The sequence below is a fragment of the Plecotus auritus genome (genome assembly GCF_963455305.1).
Source record: "Plecotus auritus genome assembly, chromosome: 5".
NCBI lineage: Eukaryota > Metazoa > Chordata > Mammalia > Chiroptera > Vespertilionidae > Plecotus > Plecotus auritus.
This window is the reverse complement of record NC_137776.1, coordinates 163,397,194-163,412,896: the sequence shown is the minus strand read 5'-3', so window position 1 is coordinate 163,412,896 and position 15,703 is coordinate 163,397,194. Positions and strand designations below refer to the sequence as shown.

The following is a 15,703-nucleotide window of genomic DNA, read 5'->3' as shown; positions in this document are numbered from 1 at the left end:
CTGCTCCTACAACCTCTATACCCATTGGAAAGTCACCAGGTTCCTTGATCTCCACTGAGAGATGCCACTCACTAGAGCAGACACAGCAGGCAGCAGGGGCCTGTGTGGGCAGAAGGAGGAAGGAGCAGTGATCAACCAGCCACCCCATTTAGGAATAACTGAAAAATGCCAGAACTGGAAGCACTGTAGATACCATCTAGCAAAACCTCTAGTTTTATACAAAGGAACATGAGAAGAAAATGAACTGACACAAAAATAGCCGTCATGTGTGTATAACCAGGTTGGATAAATACCCAGGACCCTGGACTCCATGGCCCGTGCTCTGTTCACCACCCCACCAAGATCAGGCTTTCCGCCCTGGCCATGTGGCACAATTGGTTGGAGGTTGTCCCGGGCACCAAAAGGTTGTGGGTTCAATCCCTGGTTGGGGCAACCAATTGATGTTTCTCTCTCACATCGGTATTTCTCTCTCCCTTGCCATCTCTCTAAAAATCAATAAAAACATAACCTCAGGTAAGGATTTAAAAAACAAAATCTGGCTTTCTGAAATGATCACTTAAATTTTGATGGTTTCTATTTATTTTTATTGATTTTTTAGAGAGAGAGAGAAGACGGGAAAGAGAGAGAGAAACATCGAACTGCTGTTTCACTTATTTATGCATTCAGTGGTGGTTTCTTTGTATGTGCCCAGACCAGGGATCAAACCAAGGGGTACCAGATAGTACCAGTAAATTGTATCGCAGAAAAATAACTTGCTTCGGTGGTATCCTCCAGTTATATGAGCAGATTAGGAGGAATGAAAAATAAATAAATAAATAAATAAATAAATAACAGGCTCCCTCTTTAAACCGACTCCCCGTCATTCCCCTGGATCATGAGTTCAGGTTCTTATCATCTGTGAGTTTCCTTACCATCCCAATGCAGAAGAGGAGAAAAATCAGCAGCCATGGGAGGTCTGTGCAGCTACGATCCTCCAGGGGCTTCCATTCTCGCTTGGAGCTCTAATTGAAAATATAAAATAAGGGAATGGTAAATGTTAAGTGTCGTTAAAATTAGGAAAGCACAAACCTACCGCTTACACCTAGATCCCCTCTTAAAAAAATGTTTTTATTGATTTTAGAGAGAGAAGAAGGGAGAGAGAAAGAAAAGATCGATGTGAGAGAGAAACATGGATCAGTTGTCTCCTGTATGCACCTGACTGGAGATAGAACCCACAACCTGGGTATGTGCTTTGCCTGGGAATCAAACCGTGACTTCCTGGTTCATAGATCGACACTCAACTACTGAGCCACACCAGCAGGGCAGTATGGTGTTTTTAATATGAATAAACAAATGAAAAAATTCTTCCAACTTCAATTTTAGCAGTAGCTTCTTCTTAGTGTGTCTAGATTCTAGATTTAAAAATTTAGAAAGTGCTTTCCATATGTTCTTTCCTAGGAAGGAAGCCCATTAAAATGAATTCCTATTCAGAGGTAGATTCTTCTAAGTCTTATAAAATTCAGGGAGGAAAATAAAACCTAAATTAAGACAACTTTACAGATAGATCTGGGCAACACCGAAATCATCATCCATCCATAAATTTTCATTCTCTTTCTGGAAAATGTCAACAGTTTCTATTTCAAACACAGATTTGCCTAACTAAAGAACTAGAGGCATTCTGACAGTTAATTTGCTTTAGGGTGGAGGTAGGGGAATTAATGGGAAAAAAAGGGAAACATCTGTAATACTTTCAACAATAAAGACAAATTAAAATAAATAAAAGTTAATTTTCAAAGTATTAGATTGGAATTCTAATTATGTTTTTTTCTTAATCTTCACCCATTGATATGTCTAGAGAGGAAGAGAGAGAGGGAGTGAGGGAGGGGTAAAAAGTAAAAGAGAAACATCCATGGGCTGCCTCCTGCACATGCCCCAACCAGGGATCGAACCCGAAACCTAGGCATGTGCCCTGAGAATGGATCCCACAGCCTTTTGGATGATGCTCTAACAAACTGGGACCCGGGTCACGACTTACATTTTTTTTCTTATAACAACTGTCTTAGGTTCTCAAGTCAGCTCACAAATTCCTTTTAACCATGATATAACTGAAATAACACTCTTGAGCTTTTTAACAAACAAAAATCCCTGAGTCCCATACCCTCTCCTGGAAGCAGGAAACAGAGAGGGAGAGAGAAGGGAGCCTTAGGAAAACCTAGGGGCAAAGCTCCTGTGAAAAGAAGGCTGAGCCTCCAGTGGCTTCCATGACAAGATCCAGGAAGCCATCTGGGGAAGGCTTGCCAGTGGGAAGCGGTGCAGAGGAAGGGGCTGGAGATAAGGAAGCCCTCTAGTATAATTAGAATGTAGCGTCTAAGAGTGAGGAACCAGTCCTCAACCGGGTTTGCTTAGGTTTGCCTCCCTCTAAAAACAAGAGTTTTTCATTATGTACCCTTTGATAACTTGATGAAAGCTGCAGATGCATTTCTGGGGAGGTAAGCATATATTTGCATAATTTTCATAAACATTTAGGGAATTTAGATTAAGAAACTCAACCTTAAAATACCTGCCTGTCAACACTGAGGGCAGAGCGTTTGAACTCCAACCACTTCCTCCTGACCCCTTAAGTGGGGACTAGATAAATGCCTTTTCCTTGTTGAGTGCCTTACACGGTTCAGTTGTTCAACAACAACAAAAACATCCCACCACTCTTGATAGCTGGCTCCCAGACACCCACACAAGATCAAAGAACACTAGTTAGTCATGGAAAAAAAAACCCTCACCCCAAGACTCCAGCATTAAAAACCAAGAGTGAGTAGGCAGCTTTTTCCAGGGGAATGTAGCATTATGGCAAATGGATAAGGGACACTGCTCTCTCCCGGGCTCTGTCATTAGTTAGCGGCATGACTTCAGATAAATTGCTTTATTCCTCTGGGTGGCAGGAAGGAATTAGATTGGACCTCGTAGGTTCCTTCCAACTCTAAAAATCTATGATCAGGAATGCAGTTTTGTGAAAATGTTTGTTATGACAAGAAAAAAACCTGCAAAAATAATTTGACATTATTCCTGTTATTCAACTTGAATGCCTATATTATGAGTTGTGCTTTGGATGACAGTTTCTCACAGTATGAATAAAGAATGTTTCTTTGTATTAAATAATTTCAATCTTGAATAATACCCATTACAGTAAAATTACTTAGAAACACAGAATGTGGACACCTCTCAAAACGAATAATATTTACTCCAAGGTAATTTCCAGAGCAATAGCTACTTTAAGACAGTCTATTTGTTTATCTTAGCAAGCAGTATGTATTGGAGGGCAGAGGACCTCAGATTGATTTCTTTATCCACAACTATTTTCTTAGTATTTTCACCTGGGGCCAACATTCGGTTTTCAATGTTTTAATTTTCATCTAAAACATAAAAAAAGTGAAATTTCAGCCTTGACCAGAAAAATACCCAAGAGGATTCTATATCTCAGCAATTCAATTCAACTTACTGTGGGCCACTTCTGGGCCAAATACACAGAAAACCTTTCAGTGGGGATGAGAAATGGAGAGGAGGGAGGAGTATCCAGAAAAGACTGTGACATAGTACAGAGTGGAAGAACCCAGGAGAAGGGGCTCACCCCCACTCAGATCAAGAAAAGCTCCTCAGAGCAGAGGCAGCTTACTTACTTCACAGGGCTGTTCTGAGGATTAGGTGTGAGCACCTTCCACCTGGTAAAGCTCTAATTCTTGGCTATCAGTCTTATTCACCAACACTCACTTTCCAGTTAACCCTCTCCCTATTGTTAAACTATCCTTTTACTAAGTGGATCTTCCCAGTAAGAGGAATAAAAAGAATATAAAACTTGGTTTTCCCCTTATATTAACTAAAAATTTGACTTAATGGTAGCAATTTCATTTTAGCTACTATTTTAATGCTATCAGTTATTGATTACTACTGCCTAGGCACTACACCCAAAGCTTTACACACATTATGTATTCTACCTTTAAAACAGCTCTCTGCTGTAGATATCATCCCCATTTCACAGATACGGAAAATCAAGGCTCAGAAGTGAAATGATCACAAGGCTTCACAGCTGTGCAATCAGACTATGAATCCAAGTCTGTGACTGCAGAGCCAAACCCGACGAGAATGTCATCCATTTGCACTAGTCAGGAAAGAGCAAAAACCTCCATGAGTTTTTTTCTCACCCTGCAAAATTTGGGAGCCAATCCAATAATTTTAAATTCAAGTAGGCACAGGAGAAGAAAGTGAGATGTTTTATGAACCATAAAATATCTCAAACGAGTCAGGAAACCCAACAGTTGAAAAATTTTAATGATTCTTTAACAGATTTAACCAAGTGGCAACTGGATTTAATGCTGCCTATTTCCTCCTATTAAAATCCACACAGACCTAGCAAAAGTAAAATGTTTTGCAAAAGCACTTTTTAAATGTGACTTTTATCTGCTTCTCAAGTTCTACATGAGATTAATACAGGCTGTCAGTAAATGTTAAGTCCCCTTCGCTTCACAGAGTCATACAATTAGGAACTAAATAGGACCAAAGTAATGACACAGTCCAAGCCTTTCATGAGAGTCACAGACCAGGGGAAGGGAAAGAAGAGACTTGCCCATGGAACCTCAGTTGATCCTCAAAACAATCCTGCTAGTTATTATTACATATTCCACTTTTTTTTTTTTTTTGTAAAAGAGAAAACCTAAGTTTAGAGAAAATAAGTGGAAAATCTATTTGTAAATCCTGGGTCTTCAGACGCTGGCCAAAAGATGGAAACTGTAAGAAAGAGTTAAGGAAATGCTGGAAATAAAAAACATGGTAACAGGCATGAAGAATGCACGGTCAGGCTCATCAGTAGACTAAACACAGTCAAGAATCAATAAACTCAAGTATAATTCAATAGAAATGATCCAAAGTTAAACACAAAGCAAAAAATAGTGAAAATTTAAACCCAGAACAGAGCATCCAAGAAGTATAGGACAATACCAAATCATCTAACATATGTGTCATTGGAATTCCAGAAGGAGAAGACAGAATGGGGCGGAGGGTATCTTAGATGAAATAATGGCTGAGAATTTTCCTAATAATAAAAAAAATCAAAGCACAGACCCAAGAAGCTCAGAGAAATCAGGCAGGATTAATACAAACAGGATTAACACACATACATGGAAGGGTGCACAAGCTCTCTCTCTCTCCCTCTCTCTCTCTCTCTCTCTCTCACACACACACACACACTGCATATATTATATTCAAACTGTTGAAAATCAAAGATAAAGAGATCATCTTAATGGCAGCAAAAAGAGAAAAGACACATTACATACAGAGAAACAAAGATTAAGCAAACTTCTTATCAGAAACTATACAAAGCAAAAACACATGGAATGATATCTTTAAATTACTGAAAGAATTAAAAAACAACAACACAAAAACAAAACAACAAAAAAATACGCTTTACCCAGAATCCCATAACCAGAAAAAATGTCTCAGAAACGAAGACTTTTTCAGACAAACAAAACCTAAGAGTATTTATAAGCAGCAAAATGAAATTACAAAAAATGTTAAAGTTCTTCAGGCAGAAAGAATATGACACCAGACAAATGTCCATGTACACAAAGAAATAAAGGTTTCCAAAAATAGGTGAAATGAAGGTTTAACATTTTCCACAATAAAGATTTTTTACTTTTAAAAACAATGGTGTGAATATATGTTTATAATGACACTAGAGGCACGATACACGAAATTCGTGTGACAGTAGGCCTTCGCAGCCACAGTGGCTGCCTCAATCCCTCCCTTGCAGCCGTGGGGCTGCAGCCCCGGCTTCATCCTGGAAGGATGTCGGTCTAATAGCATATTACACTTTTATTATTATAGATTCACATTATGTCGTCTTTTTGCACACTTATACAAGGTTAATAATGTAGAAGGCAAAATTATCATTTTTAAATATAAAAATAGACTATAAAAAATTCTATATCAGACCACAGCTGACATCTACTTCATGTTTGTTGTATATTCATATCCTTAAAGTTAGGGAAGAAGAATGTTTAATTAACATCACTACATCTTGAAAAATGTAACATCTTCCTACATTTTGCATATCATAGATAAAAAACAAAAAAAAACAACTTCCATAATATCTCTTTATAGAAGCCAAAGTACACATAGTACAGGCAACTATGTCATAGACTCCACATTCACTATGAGCCCTAGTAGCTAAACCCAAGCCCTGCCAGTGAATTTGATACGCTCTACTAGGGGTATGCATTGTTAAGGAGATAAACCTGTAAAAAGTTTTATCCTATATTTCCATGTCATTGCTAATGAAGATACAGTTGCTGAGTAAATATATTAGTATAATAGCAACACACGAAGGTTTTGACAAATATGTTATAACCAGTTAGGTCAGATGAGGTATCACTGGAGGTCATCAAATAACAGGGTAGACAGGATGGCCCAAGGCAGGGGACCGATCAGGTAGAAAAAAATCTAACAGATGTGAATCTAGTTCACAAAAATAGGCAAGGCAGGAAGGATTAGGAAGACAGACAAAAGATCAGAGAGACAATAGCAACAATCTGGGGTTGAGGCAAAGAGTCAACCAGCCTGGTCGGTGTGGCTCAGAGGTTGAGTGCCAATCTATGAACCAGGTGGTCATGGTTCGATTCCCAGTCAGGGCACATGAGCAGGTTGCGGGCTCGATCCCCAGTGTGGGGCATATGGGAGGCAGCCGACCGATGATTCTTTCTCATCATGGATGTTTCTCTCTCTCTCTTTCCCTTCCTCTCTGAGATCAATAAAAATATATCTTAAAAAAAAAAAAAGTCAACTAGGTCTCAAATATGGAAGTAAACAGGGTCCAAAATCCAGTTAGAAAACACCCAGGTGCTATCTAAAGGCAAAGACAATGTTCCTTGCCCCCTTTTTATATTGAGCTTTATGTATTACTTTCTCCTAATTAAGATAGCCGTACAACGCTTTCCAAAAGATCCTTACAAGTATAGTAATCTAATAACAGTGTTCCTAATGCTATGAATCTTTCCTTGATACATCAGATTTTTGTAGCCATGGTTTGAAAATAATGGAAAATGTACTACAAAACAGTTACAGTCGATTAAACTGAGAAGTTACTTGGTTTCCAGACAACGCTTTTCAAATAAGACCCGTGGGTTCCTCAAATACTGAGCACCACACAAAGCACCTGAGATTCAAAGCCAGGTGAGGGGAGCCCTGCCCGCACTGAACTCAGAAAGGCAAACTGAATTTTATGATGTCACAAGTGATGCCAAAATAGTGATGTGTGAAAGTGCTGCAGGAACAGAGGTGGGGGACCATGAACAAGCATTTGTGAGATCTGTTAAAATTACTTCATAAACTTGTGAAGTTTATGAAAAATGGTGTCTAAGACAGAATGTGTTTTGCCCCACCTGGGTGGCTCAGTTGGTTGGAGAGTCCTCTCTTACACCAAAAGGTTGCAGGGTTCCATCCCTCTTTCCCTCCCTCCCTCCCTCTTTCTCAAAAAATCCTCAGTTGAGGATAATATATAAATTAAATAGAATATGTTTTAAGCCCAGAACACACTAAAAATTCTTGCTAGCTATGACGGGGAAATATTGACTGCCAAATAACCATTATCCCACTCAGAAATACTTAGTAGTAAACAAATGGAACATTCGGTTGGGTTAAAACACACACACACACACACACACACACACACACACACACACACACACACACCGGCCATTTCTCATGTAGTATCCATTAAGATTTCTTTGTACTACAGACGTTATGGCTGCTTCCTTAGGCAGGGGCCTTTCGATCTTGGAAAACAGGAAATACAGCTTCCTTTGTTTTATGACACATTCAGTGCAGCGCTATATTTACTAAGCTAGTAGAATAGTATTTTCATGTTGATGCCATTGGTGAGATTTCTGCTACCACTGAGTTAGTACTACCTGGTCACATACATCTGGAGTTGCTGCAACTTGGAATTGCTGATGGGCTACATGACTTACAGGCTCCCTTGTCATTTCCCCAGATAAGCCAGAGAACGGAATTCTCTTACATTGAAGGCAACCATAAGTGGCAATCTGGGAGGCTGGTCCAGAGGGAGAGAACTGATGTACAGGTAGTGTTAAAAAAAAAAGAGGGGGGAGTCGGGAGACAAACCAGAGTCGATTCCAATAGCATTTGGGCCAGAAATTCACAACTAGAGCACTGCTCACATTTCTGTGTTTTTATCAGTTTGCAAGTATGCATTACTAATAATTAAGTATTGAGGCTTAGAATTTTAAGCAGAATCAATATTAACCTCGATGCATGCTTTTACTCCGACAGGCCAGGAACAAAGGGGAGTTGAACTGGTTGGCTAGGAATTACAATAACCTGAAGCTTACACCTGACAGGCACACAAATGCCATCCTTCGAGTGTGCCTAGATCTCTGTCGTACAGATCCATGCTGCATGTGAAGGCCAAAGCAAGCTGAGATGTGGCCGCTCACGCAGCACCGATTCCCAGAATGTATCCTTGGGAAGTGTGTGTTAAATTGTTGGATAATCAAATCCCCCTTCCCTACTTCTTTTATCACAGTCTCTACTTTCTGGGTAAACCGACTTCCTTCCAAAAACAGTCTCAAAGTTCCAGGAGCTCTGCTGCAGTCTTTATTGTCCCAATTACTGCCTGACACACTCAGAAAGCCTGACACACTCGGAAGCAGTCACTGAGTGCATCTCCAAAGCCGCTGCTCACAGGGACATTTGTGTGATTGAAGTACATACATGGCAAATGCTGGCCTGTCTGTGAGGACTTTATTTTGTCCACGCCCATCTGTTTTACACAAACACCTCCAGTATTAGAGACAAATAGTCATATACTCCAAATCCTCAAAGCTCCCTCCCAGGGAATACTGCCTCATTAAATTCCCCAATATGCTTTTATTTGTGCGGAGTAGTAACAGAAGAATAAAAGAGCTGATGTGTATCATTTCTGCCACAATTTTCAATAGAGTGAGCAGACCTGATGAAGTTGGGTAGCAATAAAACATGGAGGCTTTTAGCTTTCTGTTCATAAGTACCTGCAAATAAAATCTTGTAATAGGATTTCTGAAAGACATTGCCTGTCCTTTGGGAAAGCTCTGTCAAGGATTTGGAGTGCAAAACTACTTACAGTTACTATACGTAATCCGTTTCATTTGCTAAGCCTGGTGATGGCGGTTCATATTTGAAAGGTAAAAATAAAAGCATGATTTTAGCAGGAAGCTAAAGGTAATAAGATGTACCGAGTGGAAAAATGCAGGCATCTGTGCCCAACTCCTTTTCTTAGTTCGTGAACTTTATGCTAAACCACGAACATGCATCGTTTAAGGGAAAAAGGGGAAATGACGCCAAGCGCTGCTTTGTAAATTATGTATTTATACAGCGATAGAAAGATCATGGGGGGGTTCTTGCCAATGTCTTCACTCTTCCTCTAACCGCCTCAAAAATAATCATGTGGGCCTGTTAGATGTCCTTACATCAGACTTCTCGGTAACTGTCTTTCTTGCATACGAGCACATGACAATTACTGGGCAGAGGCCAAGTTCATCCTGTTGTGCAACAGAGCTAACAGCATCTTTTACCTCTATTATCAATGAAACATGACCAAAATTAGATAGGCCAAGCCTTGTCTGCAATCTTGAAACAATATTTCTAACTTGTCTTTTTTTCTGAATCAGTGGTGAGCAATGTTTTTAATTTTAAGTTACTATGTAATGTTTTCAAGTTATACAGTTTTTATGGGGTTCATTTTCCCCCATCACATCCTTCAAGTACGTGAAGATACCAAGGACAGACTGGTGGGACCAAAGCTCCATGTCGCACCTGCTCCTGTTGTAGTACAGCCATTTTCAGAGAGCTACTGGGTTTCCTGACGTTTCTTGCTATACCATAACCATTGTTTTTTAAAGCAATGTAGGATTCTCATTCCAATCTTGCTTCCTTTCCATGATGGAACAGGTGAAAACTGATTTATGAAGACTATACTGACTTACGGAGAAGAACATAAAAATTACACTGGTCATAACACAGCTAATGGGTGAGGAATTCAATAAATTTGTTTTAAATCAAAATCAGACATTGTCTTTGTCAATGAAGATGTTTTCATCCATAGCAATCTTGCATAGAAACAAATATATGTTCAGTTCTGTAGTAGTGCCTAAGAACTCTTAAGTGACCAAATACCCATTAAAGTTAAAAAATTTTTTTCTAAAATTGATTGTGGTGATGGATACACAATTTTGTGAATATACTAAAAACCATTAAATAGTATGCACTTTAGATGTGAGAACAGTATGCTATGTCAATTATATCTCAATAAAGTTGATATATAAAAGAAATCACCCAAAACACTTAAAAGGGCTCTACATTGTCCACTTCACAGGTGGAGTTCTGCCGATTTCATGACAGACTCAATATGAGCCATTTTAACATAGCTACACTATGTATACAACAAAATAAAAGCAGAATAGTTTTAACTAAGGCAAAGAGTTGAGTAATAAAGAAATGTGATGGAAGACCACAATTTTTTTTCCTGAGAAATCAGAAGTTACAAGAATTACTAGGGGAAGTGCTGATTTCACCAGGATAGTTCAGTCCCTCTGTGGGCAGTACAGGGATACGAGAAACAAGGTTGCAGATAACTGAAATAAAAGATAAAATAGATCAAAGTAGAGATAGAAAAGTCATCTTCAACAGACCAGAGGATACACACCTCGAGGCAAAACTAGACTGTGGTATAAACACAGCTACAGAAAGAACGTACTTACCAGAAAAAAGGGACTGGACAGGGCAGTACATGCACAGCTGCTATTTAGTTAGCACCTTTAGGTGCCAGGATGTGTACTTGGCCAGTTACACCAAAAAAATAACAGTCTGAGAGATACACACTGATACTGCCCTTTGAAACTATCTTGGGAAGGGCTGCCAGGGCAACAGACTCCAGACTGCTGAGGGGACGAGTCAGGACGCTGCTGCTCTGTGAGTCATCCAGCGCACCCCACTTCACCTGATTCCCTGTCATTAGGCAGCCTCCTGACTTCCTTCTGGCTTCCCACAAGTTGATGACTAGAGAGCTGCACAAAAGCAAAGCAACAGAGCAAAGGAGTTCTTTCATGTGCGAAGAGTCTGAGTGAATACATACCGACTAAGCTGTTGGCAATTGTTATCTCATGAGGTGAGATCAGAAAGGACTTTATACTTACACATTTCCATATCTGGGTTGGATTAAGAATATTTAACCATACTACTTTTCTATTCGAAATAAATATGATAACTCTTAAATAATAATAATTTGGCTTTCCCTTAGTACTAGCTGATCTGACAACAAATTTCTGGTCGGTATGTCAGTTTAATAAATCAGCCTCTTGACTTGACACACGTCTTACGATGTTGGCTCACGTGAGTCTCCTATTAACAGAAGGATGTACTGGCAAAATTAAGTTTCTGAATCTCCAAAGCTCTGGGGCGTGGTGACTTCTAAGATAGTTCTAAGATATATGATACTTGGTAAAGCCTCCTCACAGCCTTCAGCTAGGCTTCCCTGGTTAAGCCTGAACCATACCAAGTATTCTGCATTTAAATCTATAAGCAGAAAATAGTAAAGAGGTATAATTTAGAACCTTTCCAGAGAACTTTTCCCAGCATTTCAGCATAATTTACAAACAGGCAGCTCCTAGCTTTGGAAGCAAAGAGATTGGTTCTATACCACCACCAATCAACACTCTCTCCCTGCCCATGAATAGATCAGAATCACTGAGGAAGCCCTAGGAACAGCAGAGTCCTGGGTTTAGCCTGGCCCTAAAATCTCAGTACCAAGTCCAATTACATCTCACCCACAGCCCAAGGTTTAAAGTTAGAGGTCAGAGTACCCTGTAGTAGGGGCCACTGAATGATGTCAAAATTTATGCATCAGTTAACCAGCTGGCCCTCAACCACCCCAAAGTATGATCAATTGGTTATCTCCAAATGATTGCTGGGTCTGAGACTATTATATTATCAAAAAGCCCCCAAATTCTACTTCTTGGTAAACTCAACTAAAAGTCAAGACATCAAGTATTTAAGTCTGAGATAGAAAAGAATAATACAGGGGATCCAAGCATCAAATTGACAGTTGGATTAGAAGACTGTAACAGTCCCTTCCAACCCTGAGGTACAATGGTTCCACAATCATAGAAGATTTTCAGGAGAAGCTCAATTAATGAAGCCAGCTAAAGTTCTAAAATGATTAGAGGGAACACACACACAAAGAAACACCCAAATAAGTGAGAAGGAACAGTGAATCATCAAATTAATAGCCCTGTAAATGACAGATACTAAATTTGCTTAAAAAAAAAATCAACCAAGAAAAATGATTGCTAATGGACCAACCTTGAGTAAATGCTCTAAAAACATGAGCATCTGTAAATCTCCATGCCCAATGAGTCATAAAAACATCCCACTCATAAGAATCCATTTTTGTCCATCTCAGAGGACAAGTCTCAAGCTCATGCAGACCTTGTTTATATCTTGACTGGTCTGAATTCAATTCTGTCCACCTATCTTTCCCACCAGGCAGTCCTCTGTGTATCTGTTAAAACTATTTCTCTCACATCACAACATTAATTTTCAGTAACACCTTAAAAGTAACTACCTTCCTATACCACCCCATACCAATTGGTTCTTTCTGGACTGCCCAACGTAATGATGCTCAAAACCACAGGCTTCAAACTATACAACTTCTAACAATACCGCTCCCATATTCTGAAAGTCTGCACTTCTCTGCAATCCAATAAGATATCTCTTCATTGCACAAAGTAAACCAATCTCCTGGTAGAACTACAGATATGATCACACAAAAATACAATCCATTTTAAGATAGCACATGTAAGACTGGCTTACCAAATGACCAGCTTGTGCAGTAAAAGTACATGCCCCTAATGGAATCCCTGCATCTAACCAACATGACACAGGGCCCCGAGGCTCCACACCTTGAAGCTTCTCTTCCTGAGAAGCCCACGAAACATCTCATCCCTGGCCACGATGAGACACATCTTTGGCTTCCTGGTCTATTAAAAAATATCACTTGGGTCATCTTATCACTGTCTAGACACAAGCATTCATAATTTTGTACAGCAACCCTCTCCCATGACTGGTCTTTCTGGCGACCATACCTATGAAAACTATTATAGATAGTAATTTAACAGTATCGAAAGGAAAATAAAAAATAGAGATGAGAATATAAATATGCAAATAAAAAGGAAGGCAGCAAAACACACACACCACTGCCAAGAATATTTACTATATGGGCTTCAGAAGAAGAAACCAAGGAAAAAACACCCTCTGTTCTGGTCTAACTGGTCTTTTGCTAAGCATCTGCCCAGCAACACCTCTTCCTTTAGTCCTCGGCCACTGAATGATTTGGCGCCAAGGAGGCTGCTCCCAGGGTAGGCCCCAGCCACCTTACAAGACTCTTTCTACCCCAGAGACCCTTTATGAGTCCAGCATCCTTGTGCTTGTACAGGTCCAGCTCAAGGTACCCTCCATGATGAAATACAGTGGATTTTTATTCTCAATTATCTCTGTTTTATGCTTCCCAGGGAAGTGAGCTTCAAGCAGGAATGTGGTCTGCCTGGGCTCTCTAGGCGGTTTTCAGCATGCTCTGCCACGTCTGTGCAAGCAGTGGGCTGCAGCCAGCTGGCACCAGCTCATGAGAGCCAACGAAGCACATCCCTTCCCAACTCCTGCTCACGACTTCACCTTGGAAGCCTGAAGTAGTTATACCATGGAAATCTGCAAATGTGACAAATCTGGGCGTCTTCTTTCTTCCCTTGCAGAGCTGATTGCTAAATATTTACCAATACACCACTTCTTGAGCCTGTTTGTCATCCAACTTGTGAGTTTTCTTTTAAACAGATAGCCAAATGAATTTGACTTTGGACTTTTTCTCACTGGTTTTAGAAACTCTTCAATTACTTGATTTTTTTTTTCTTCTACTTGCTTATGGTTTACCCCGGTTGGCAAACCTCCCGTGGTCCCTCCCCACTTCTCTCTCCCTGTCTGGCAGACCCCATCTGGCAGACCCCGGCCCGCAGCCGGCAGCAGGCCCCCAGGTCCCAGCTGGCAGCCAGCATGCCCTGGCCCCAATCGGGACTGGGGGAGAAGGCCCTGATAGGCCCTGATCACTGGCCAAGCCTAGGGACCCCAACCGTGCACGAATTTTGTGCACTGGGCCTCTAGTATATAATAAATTCTTACTTATACTATGGTCTCTATTTAGACTATTCTCTCCCACTGACTTATTTTACTCTTATGTCAACAACAAAACAATAGCAGCGAGCATTTTTGGAGTACTTTCCATAGTCCAGCAATATCCTTAGCTTTTTATTTACATAATCTCATGCTTTACAAGTGAGTAGACTCAGGCTCAAAGAGATTAAGTAAGTGGATCATGGTCACATTCTTGGTAAGTGACAAGCCAGGACCCCAAGAACTCTACCTCCAACACCTACAGTGATAACCCCTGTATGAAACTTACACACTATTAACTGCTCTAACTACTATCTGATACTAACCTCTCTTTTATGTTTATTGCTCAGAATCATTTTGTAAAGCCTCTCTAATATATATATATATATATATATATATATATATATATGTATATATATATATACACACATATATATATATATATGCACATATATATATATATACACATATATATTAAGTTTTACTCAGATCATGTTAAATTCACAAATAAATTGAAAAACAGAATATCTCAGTATTCCAATTTTTATATCTAGCAACAAGATATGTCCCTTTGGTTCATTCAAGTTTTATTTTATAAATTTCAAGAAAAGTTTTATAGTCTTTTTCATTTCAATTGCACATATTTCTTGTTGGAGTTTTCTAGATATTTCGTATTTGTTGTGACTATGGTGAATGGGATTTTTTCTCCATTATATGTTTCTAACTGGTTATTGTTGATACTTCAGAAAGCTATTAATTTTTATACTTACCATATACAGCCCTTATTGATGATTTTAAGTTGCTTTTCTTGACCTTTGTATTTTATTTCCTTTTTGATCATTATACTCACTTTTGTTTTGTGGTTTATTGCACTAGTCAGACCTTCTAGAACAATGTTAATGGTGTTAGAAGACTTGTTTATGTGTTCCCGAAATAAACAGAAAATCCTCTAGTTATCCATCATTGTCAAGTACGATACTGGCTGTTGGTTTAAGACAGTAAATCTTATTAAATAAAGATATAGTTTAGTTTCTACTTTTTAAAAAGCGTTTTTTTAAAAAATATATTTTATTGATTTCAGAGAGGAAGGGAGAGGGAAAGAGAGATAGAAACATCAATGATGAGAAATCATTGATTGGCTGCCTCCTGCACACCCCCTACTGGGGATTGAGCCCCCAACCTGGGCATGTGCCCTGACTGGGAATCAAACCAGTGACCTCCTGGTTCTTAGGCTGATGCTCAACCACTGAGCCACACCTGCTGGGCTTAAATAGCTTATTAAATGAACAGATGTTGAATTTTTTTCAAATGTTTTTTGAAAATACTATTGATATAATTTTATGGTTTTTCTACTGAATACCCTATTTTAAACAGAAAAATTCTAGACTATCCAAGGAGGCAGATCTGAGTTTGGTCCTAATGTATGTGTCAGCTCTAAGGAGTCCTAAATCAGCAGTATAGTCCATTC

At 39.4% G+C, this 15,703-nt stretch overlaps 1 protein-coding gene across 5 annotated transcripts in view; it reads right to left on the bottom strand.

The window, feature by feature from the left end:
• The window catches only part of SLC44A1 (solute carrier family 44 member 1), a 162,984-nt gene that overhangs the window by 116,301 nt on the left and 30,980 nt on the right, over positions 1-15,703 (bottom strand). For 4 of the 5 annotated variants that reach the window (XM_080670341.1, XM_080670342.1, XM_080670340.1 and 1 more), the window contains exon 2: positions 912-1,001. The exons of the other annotated variant lie outside the window; for it this stretch is intronic. In XM_080670341.1, coding sequence (XP_080526467.1) covers positions 912-1,001 — 90 coding nt within the window. The remainder of the gene's footprint in view (positions 1-911; positions 1,002-15,703) is intronic. 5 annotated transcript variants of the gene reach the window in all.